Source organism: Odontomachus brunneus, unplaced genomic scaffold, assembly GCF_010583005.1.
Source record: "Odontomachus brunneus isolate Ranch 3 - 2012 unplaced genomic scaffold, Obru_v1 Obru_scaffold_015, whole genome shotgun sequence".
NCBI classification, from domain to species: Eukaryota; Metazoa; Arthropoda; class Insecta; order Hymenoptera; family Formicidae; genus Odontomachus; species Odontomachus brunneus.
The window spans coordinates 3,049,385-3,057,673 of record NW_022639465.1 but is presented as its reverse complement, the minus strand read 5'-3'; the positions used below and the strand labels follow the sequence as shown (position 1 = coordinate 3,057,673).

Here is an 8,289-nt window from a genome sequence, read left to right as displayed (position 1 = left end):
GATTACGCCAACCAATTCAACTAAACCTTGATCATTGACAAAATCAAGATGTATCATTGAAATTCGTTTTATTTAATTTTTTTATCTTTTATTACAAATATTTTATATTTACATTCGGTTCGAAAAGGATTGCTGGATTGTTGGTTTAATTGCGAACTTGGCGTAACAATTAATCTCGAAATTGATTCTACTTTGAGGTATATTTGAGTGTCGGCGGCAATCGAGAATGGATTTTCACATTTAAGAAATCGCATTTGATCAATGGTAGCATCCCATAAATATTTAATTCATCCCAACAAAATTGTTCAATTCAATCCACGGGTTTCCCCCATGGTCCTTTGTACCCGATACCCATTCCGATCTTTGCTATCGCAATCTCTCCGAAACGTCCGTTTTCCTGCTGGTACCTGACCCTCCTCTGTTTACCGATTTCCGGGTCGAAATCCCACTCTGTTTTCTGTGCGGAAGAGAAGTGCGTTGATGAGTCAACGTAGACAGATAAGCAAGTAAAATTGCACCGCGCGGGTTTACCTGATGCGTAACGGGCGCGCCAGCGATATTATATTGAATGAGATCGTGTACAAGTCTGAAAATTGGCTCCGCGGTCGACATGATCATTTCGCCGTGGAGTAACAATGTTGCCAACAAAACTGCAATCTACAACAGAATGTGCAAAGAGTGATATCTCTTGAATTTTATTCAACTCTGAATTTCTTTTACGGGACGCTGACTGACGTAGAATAGACACAACAAACATAAAACGGCGGAAGGATACTCATCTCTGTCTCTATTTTTCGGAGAACACAGCATCACCCGAGGGGGCATGTGCTTGTACTCTATAATTATAAATTAGCGAGATATCTCCTCGGTGAGATATCTCGTTACTATGAAATATTGCGTCTCGATGTCGCGGAACTATTTATACTTATGTACCAATAACTGATTGTGACCCATGACTCGTCCGGACGTGACTGCGATCGCTCGTAATCCAGCAATAGTATCGTCACCGACGTAGAATGACAACTACCCTGTCATGCTTACTTCCAACACGCTTATACCGGTGCGAACGCACGAACATATACTACGCGACCTGTCGCAACATACTGGTAGTGAAAGTAAAAAATTCCGACAGCGCGTAATGACGTATACGATTTCGAAAAAGCGCGCGTCGCTGGATCGTCCCATGAATAACAATCCGTCGTTTATCACGCTCGATTTCCCTGCTGGAATTCTTATTCGAATCACGATAAACAGTATATGTGGATTGAGAGAGGACAGCACGAGGGCATAAAAGCCACGCTATGTCGCCGGGTGTTATTTCCTCGCGATGAGTACGACTCGAACGACGCGCATTAACAAAGTGCTTCTAACGATCGTCCTTTGCGCGGTAAGTGACCCAGGTTGATGTGAGATACGAGTCAATCTGCTTCGAGAACTCCCACTCGTGCGAAGGTCTTTATCGAGCGATCTGCAAAGGTCATTATTGCGCAACAGTGCTCAAATCATAACTCATGCGGTATGAATTTCCGTGGAAAATCTAAGGACTTTGCTCGCCGACATTAAGATTAAGCTATTCTTTGTCATGTAAAACGTCTAAAACGTCGACTGATATATTCCGTTGATGATAACAAAGGCACTTTTGTCTAGACCGGCACATGGTGCACCAACGACGTCACGTTGACGCGAAATGCTCGGACAATCGGCTCGTCGTCGTCGTCGTCGTCGTCGTTCTTCGCATGGCCGCAAGTATTTCGGAACCTTTGGGCCAATCGAACTAAACTGTGGGAATGGTCCAAAAGCGGCGCTTCAAATCTCGCACGTTTCACAAGTAGCTCGAAGACGCCGATGCGCATCGAGTTCAGACCTGAGGACGGGAAACGCGCGGCGGTAATTTATCAGCGGCAATACGGATACCGCGGCGAGTGGCTTGTCGAACAACTGGGAAACGGTCTTGGTCCCGGTCTAACATCGTTGCATAGCCAACCTGTGCCCAACATTTTCCTGACGCCGCCTTTACCATCCTTCCACATGCGGTAGTCATCTCTTTCGATTCATGCTAAACTCACCGGATCATTCGTGGTCGATTGATTTTTTCTTCCCTCCATTGTTCCATCTCAACAGTTACAAATTCAGGCTGTAATTCAGGGAGGAAAAAAAAGATCAGACACGAATGACTCGGTGATGTGACTCGGATGTGGGTAAAAGTCGACGACAAATACTTATTAGCTTCGTAATTTGGTAAGAGTAGCATCAACGCGCTTTTAAAGGCAGGACCAATCCTCGAGTACAAAACTGCAACTGCAGAAAAAGTGTTTAGTCATTTATTCCGTTTGTACAAGCCGAGAGATCGTTTGTTGGACAACGGCATATACTTTTATGTTACGCGCATACGAAGACAGATATAAAATATATTCAAAGTTATGAAAAATCGTTATATATGTACGGTGGTGACGTGAAAAGTCCCACATGAAGAGCCCATAGAAGTATTCACAGCGACCATATTTTCACGTAGTCTACTTGGAGCGCCGTTTTTGTCTGCCATGTTGGGTACCAGTGATCCTTTGCACGATAGAAGTTGTACATCGCCTGTAGAGCACAATAAAACATGATATTCGACGAGAACATGTCTCGAGGAGGAAATCAAATGTCAAATCGAGAGATAACGCACCTTCGCCTCAACATTTCGCCATGGCTTGACGTAACCACTACTGATCGAATGATCCGCGAATTCGTGAATGCCACCCACACCTACGCCCAAGGTCAAGTACGACTGCAAGACAAGATTCGACGATCAAGATCATTGGAGGAAAGGATCAAAAATTACGGCTTAGACTAAAATTAGCGATCATTCCAGAACAAGATAATAAGAATCACACCCAATGCATAATAATAAATATCAATTTTTTCTCGTGATCATTTATGCTATTTATGAAAATATTTATTACGAAATAAGCTGCCCGCTAGACAGGAATAAGTCATTATCACTGAGCTTGAACACATTACGTCAGAGAGACAAAAAATGTGCCGTAAAATGTATATTTTACATACGAAAATAAAGGAAACACAAAAGATAGAGAAGGAGTATGATTTACACACGATTGGACGAGAGAATCTCTGCTACTTTTCAATTCTGCACTCACCCGTTTGCCGAACGTTCCGTCTACGATCTGTTCGCCGTATTGAACACCGTCGACCTTCACGATGATGAGACCGCTCTTCCATTCGATTTCAAAAATATGATAATCATCCGACCAGGATTTACTCGACGGTCTCTTCGGAAGATTCGAGCGACTACTAGTCGGCGCGTCCCTATCGTTCACGGAAGTGATCAATCCACCCGCGCGCAGTATGCGACCGCCGATATTCTTGTTGTCGGTGGTCCTCAGCTCCTCGTTGCCCACCGACGACGCGATCCTAATCTCACGGTACATCTCATGCTCCTGCTCGCTCTCGGAGCTCTTTAGAGTAATAACTATAAGGACCGAAATATATATATATATATATATATATATTCAAAAAATAAATAAAAGAAACGATTAGTGCAGTGATTATTTAGTAGTAATTTTGCAATAGCGGACATTCGTGTACGAATGTTCGCGATAAACTTACCGGGATACACCCAGTCGCCGAGCGGTAACTTAGCTCGTATCTCGACACGCCCGAACAAAAACTCAAATTTGCTCTTCGTATTTAAGCGTCCAGAGACCACAGGCGGCAAGATGTACGCACCGGCAGCTTGGCGCTGACACTCGTCCGTATCAACCTGGCCTGTGCAACTAAAAAAAATAAATATGTGTGTAGGTGTGTGTGTGTGTGTGTGTGTGTGATTATTATATACGTTCTGACTTGTGGATCTAGGAGTATACAGGCTGAAGCGTTTAAATTTCGAATTATTCATAAATTACTCGTATTGTACAGAACATTTCAAACAAAAAAAAATGTGGTTTTAAGGGGAACGTGATCTGTCTTCAGTAGTTTCTGTCGTATAAAAATATTGGAGTAATATCTTTGAAAAGCGAATGCTTCAAGAGATATTTGAAATACAAAAAAATGTTGGAACAAAATGTGAAATATCTCAGGCCTTGGATAATTTCATAAGAGAAATCACGAAATTATATAATTTTTATTTGTAACATTTTTTCATACGAGTAATTTATCGTGAATCAAATTATAAACCATTATACTCTCTTAACTTTGCATTGGTAAATCTAAGCAGTCTTACCGCTCCAGGACCACTCTTCCTTGCGTCACAAAGTTCTTGCCGAATTTGTCGTTAGTTAGGATCGGCTTGATGCGTAACTGTCCATCGCTCACGTCTGTTACATCCTCAGTCATATAGAAGGCAAACTCGTAATTCTATAAATGAAAAAAAAAAAGAATAAAAGAAAACAATGATATAATATGTGATCGTTAATGATACCACGTAATTATTAATTGTCTCCTGACGAAACAATCGCACATACCGGCGGGCCAGCGAAACGTCGATCAAAATTCCAATTTGTGCTGTCAAGATTGTCAAAGTTATCCTCGAACAAGAGCTCACGCGGACAAGCTTGCTGTCGTACGCCATCTTTGGAGAAAAACCACGTAGCCGATTTTGTCGTGCAATTATGCTGAATCCTGTCGGTGACGTGCAGCGTGCCGTCGGAATTGTAAAAATCTAGAAAACGCGGCAGATTTTCTTCGAGAACTTTCTTAACTTTTACAAATTAACGCTAGGATCGACGTAATAATCAGTTCACTAATTTACGTTCCTCAGACGATACTCACCGATAACTCGGTGTGACTGATCAATCAAGTTGTAACCAAGTCCCTGATACACAACGTGGACCCAATAATAAATGATGTCGTCCCTCTTCAACATGGTGTTTCGGTCCTGGTAGGTCCATCGTCCGTTACGAATCTTGAGGATGTCCTTAGCGATATGTCCAGCTTCCAGACCGTCAAAGTCCTCGTTGAACTTTACGTGGAAGGCCACCAGTGTGATTCCTTGCTCGTCTGTACGAAGAAAACGTTAGTTACTTGATCTGTTCTTTTCGGCACTGCACTGCACTGCTGAACTAGTGCAATAGGTTAAAGTGAGAAAATATATACTTGTCTCACTTTAACTTATTGTACCAGTTCAGAGCCCTTATTCTTGAAATGTTGCGAATCGTAAGTTTTACTGCGCAGGTTTAATCATACCATAAAATAGCTGCGCAGTAAAACTTACGTATACGCAAAAATTTCAAGAATAGGGACCCAGCAGTGCAGCTGAAAAGAACAGACCAATTGAAAGAACGATTAGAGCATCCGCACAAGACATCCGTAACATGTTAAGTTTACGGATTTCTTTGTGCGTTGACTTAAGTTTAAGTTTACGTACAGGTATGGCCATTAGGCAGTTTTTGCAAACATACGGTATAGATACGGTAAACGCTAAAATGACGTCATCGAGTCAAAAGACCAAACTGCACATGCGCATCGGTCACCTTAACGCTATTCAAATAACGTGCGAACGTTATTTCTGAAAAATAGCGTTTACGAGTAACGTCGACGTTATGGCTACCAAAATGAAATCTGAATGATAGAAATTCACAAAATGATCTCATACTTTTAAGGGAGATTATATCTCAAAATCCATATGAAAAAAAAGAGTGAAAAATGGAAAACGATTGCAGATCGTGCAAGATACTATTTTATCGTATCGTAGCATTTACTGTGCAAAAATTCTTGAAGTAGGCAAGATAAAAACGGAATACGGTATGAAGTCACGTGACTTCAGCGTTTACCGTATCTAAAATACAGATAATTGCAAAAACTCCCTATTGTCAGTACTTAACGTAACGTAACATGTTACGGATGTGCTTGTGCGTTGGCTCTTACGCTTTGTAAACGCTTCACTTAAGCCCATTCTACAATTGCGTAAGCGTAGTCGTGAACGTAAAAGTCAATAAATCCGAATGTTTTATTCAATGATTGCTTTACTCTGATTAGTGTTGTAATCACTTACAACCACTTACAACCACGTTCACGCAATTGTAGAATGGGCTTTATAGAGTGCGTTCCGAGTTGCGCATGAAGCGCGTATTTCCTACAGTATACGTGACATAAACTATAGATAAATGCGCGCATATACATAACACGGAACGCAGCCATAGCGAATTCGGTTGCTTGCACTAGTGCGCACTAAGGCTTGTTCATAGTATATTATTATATTTAAAGATTGTCTTAAATAAATTCTCAAATATTTTTAACTATAATATGATATGTACAACATCCGTACGAATCATTTTATTAGCTAAAATGTTTTTAAATATGTATTTAAGACACGATCTTAAATATAAGAATGTACTGCCCTTATAGAAAAGTATCACTAACTAGTAATAAATTGACCAGAGTAATAAATGGTAATTTTATTACTCGTACGAGTAATAAAATTATTGAACGACAGTAATTATCACTAGCCAAATAATCACTTATCAGTATTGAATTTCTATAAGGGTGTAAACAAGCCTTAACGCGCACTCAGTGCGCACTCAGTGCAAGCTGCCAAATTCGCTATTATACTTCCGTCTGTTACTATTCGTTTACATCTTATTTACTCTCCAATTTCAATTTTCACCAGAGTATGTAAGTTATTTCGGCAAAATGTCTAAAATATTTCACAAATATGCAGAATAAAAAAAATTGCAAATATTATTTAAATAACATATTTTCTCATTTAAAAAGAGTATCGAAGAGGAAACATTAAGCAAAAAAAGCATAAAAGCTTTTTGGCTAAATTTAAAGAAACTTCAAGTCTATAAAACTCTCAAAACAAACATTAACAAAAGAAAAAAGAGGCAAATAAGAGTTGACTGGCCAGTGACTGGGCGGAATTGATTATATATTAGTACAATAAAATTACAAATTCGTAGACGTTTCGGTCCGGGTTTCGACTCTTTTCAGTACATAATAAAAGGAGTTAAAATTAAATTCCGTTAATTCGCAGAAGCCACTCAGATAAGTAAACGACTGTTTCCTTAAAATCAAGATAGAAAATATATTTGAAAGTAACCGAAAAGTAGAAAATTGTTAAGTGCTTACCATGCAGTCGATACGTAAACAGAACGACGTCAACGGATAACGAACATTACGCAGAGTACAATGTAAGATAATCGAGAACGGAACGCTATATAAATCGAATACACATCTTGATTTTAAGGAAACAGTCGTTTACTTAGTGGCTTCTGCGAATTGACAGAATTTAATTTTAACTCCTTTTATTATGTACTGAAGAGGGTCCAAACCCGGACCGAAACGTCTACGAATTTGTAATTTTATTGTACTACCCTTATAGAAATATCATACTAAGAATCATTGATAATTACTTATTTTCAGTATTAAAAATACTTGAAAATAAGTAATTATCAATGATTCTTAGTATGATATTTCTATAAGGGTAATATATAATCAATTCCGCCCGGTCACTGGCCAGTCAACTCTTATTTGCCTCTTTTTTTCTTTTGTTAAAGAAACTTGTTCGCATAGAATTGTAAGGAGTCTTACGAAAGAACAAGATAATAAATATATTTTGTCTACGAGAGATCCCCCTATTGCTTATTCATAAATCGCAACTTGTCCTCAACTCATTTCTTTCGTTCGCAATATCATTTATCGAACAAATAATACAACAGAGTGTCGCGCAGCACCGGTCTTGCTGCTCACAAACTCTAATGTGGGTTTAATTCGGAATAAACGCTAGGCAAAGAATTCACGATTCAATATGTGTTCTATATATACACACACATACACACATGAATTGAAATATAGTAAAAGTAATTTCCAAAATCAAGTTTTATGATCTCTCACCAGGGATGGATATGCGCAATCCAGTAGGATAAAGCGGTTCTACTGTGGCTGCCGGAGGATTGTAAGCGTGATTCTCACGAATATTCACGAAAAATATTGCAAACACGACCAGAAACAGCTTCGCGAACAAGGAGTGCCCGGCCATCTCGACACAACGACTTGGTGTCCTTAATTAACAAGTCTTCTTATCGTTTTGGAATTCTTGCTGTCCGCATCTACACCAATCTGCGTTCTATGTCGTGTCGTCGTCTTTTAATTAATGTTAAACCTTCGAAGGACGACCAGTCTTTTATACCAAGGTGAGTAGGTGAAGAAGAAGAAGAAGAAGAAGAAGCAGTAGCAGCGGCAGCGATAACAAGAAGAGAAGGAGGTGATGGACGAGATTGACGAGAATCAATGTATCCAAGTGGGATCGAACGATACGCGACCGGTAGCCGCGCACTACTGACTCGCCGG

The 8,289-nt window shown here is 39.8% G+C and overlaps 3 protein-coding genes across 4 annotated transcripts; 1 reads left to right on the top strand and 2 right to left on the bottom strand.

The window, feature by feature from the left end:
• Nucleotides 1-51: 51 nt before the first annotated feature.
• Nucleotides 52-2,344, bottom strand: LOC116841481. 2 transcript variants are annotated; one of them, XM_032809464.1, is made up of 4 exons: nucleotides 2,220-2,344; nucleotides 2,067-2,134; nucleotides 532-657; nucleotides 52-457 (listed from the first exon to the last, which is right to left on the bottom strand). In XM_032809464.1, exons 2-4 carry the CDS (start codon nucleotides 2,103-2,105, stop codon nucleotides 311-313), a joined length of 312 nt encoding a protein of 103 aa, XP_032665355.1. In that variant the 5' UTR covers nucleotides 2,106-2,134; nucleotides 2,220-2,344; the 3' UTR covers nucleotides 52-310. The 2 variants fall into 2 exon arrangements, with proteins under 2 accessions (XP_032665355.1, XP_032665356.1); XM_032809465.1 differs by lacking the exons at nucleotides 2,067-2,134; nucleotides 2,220-2,344 and adding an exon at nucleotides 934-1,081.
• Nucleotides 1,274-3,548, top strand: LOC116841479. Its single transcript, XM_032809461.1, has 2 exons — nucleotides 1,274-1,387; nucleotides 1,648-3,548. The coding sequence occupies exons 1-2, from the start codon at nucleotides 1,328-1,330 to the stop codon at nucleotides 2,035-2,037; spliced, it is 450 nt and encodes a 149-aa protein (XP_032665352.1). The 5' UTR covers nucleotides 1,274-1,327; the 3' UTR covers nucleotides 2,038-3,548.
• On the bottom strand, nucleotides 2,308-8,275 carry LOC116841475 (beta-1,3-glucan-binding protein-like). Its single transcript, XM_032809455.1, has 8 exons — nucleotides 7,834-8,275; nucleotides 4,771-4,998; nucleotides 4,464-4,660; nucleotides 4,223-4,356; nucleotides 3,610-3,776; nucleotides 3,141-3,472; nucleotides 2,669-2,770; nucleotides 2,308-2,586 (listed from the first exon to the last, which is right to left on the bottom strand). The coding sequence occupies exons 1-8, from the start codon at nucleotides 7,976-7,978 to the stop codon at nucleotides 2,488-2,490; spliced, it is 1,404 nt and encodes a 467-aa protein (XP_032665346.1). The 5' UTR covers nucleotides 7,979-8,275; the 3' UTR covers nucleotides 2,308-2,487.
• Between the last annotated feature and the right edge of the window lie 14 nt (nucleotides 8,276-8,289).

Coding starts and splice junctions, on each gene's coding strand:
- LOC116841479 (XM_032809461.1), top strand. CDS start 1,328: ATGAGTACGACTCGAACGACGCGCATTAACAAAGTGCTTCTAACGATC. Junction 1,388..1,647: donor TAACGATCGTCCTTTGCGCG/GTAAGTGACCCA, acceptor ACTTTTGTCTAG/ACCGGCACATGGTGCACCAA.
- LOC116841481 (XM_032809464.1), bottom strand. CDS start 2,105: ATGGAGGGAAGAAAAAATCAATCGACCACGAATGATCCG. Junction 658..2,066: donor AATCGACCACGAATGATCCG/GTGAGTTTAGCA, acceptor ATTCTGTTGTAG/ATTGCAGTTTTGTTGGCAAC. Junction 458..531: donor GCGCGCCCGTTACGCATCAG/GTAAACCCGCGC, acceptor TCTTCCGCACAG/AAAACAGAGTGGGATTTCGA.
- LOC116841475 (XM_032809455.1), bottom strand. CDS start 7,978: ATGGCCGGGCACTCCTTGTTCGCGAAGCTGTTTCTGGTCGTGTTTGCA. Junction 3,777..4,222: donor GGAAGAGTGGTCCTGGAGCG/GTAAGACTGCTT, acceptor TATTTTTTTTAG/TTGCACAGGCCAGGTTGATA. Junction 3,473..3,609: donor CGGCGACTGGGTGTATCCCG/GTAAGTTTATCG, acceptor CGGTCCTTATAG/TTATTACTCTAAAGAGCTCC.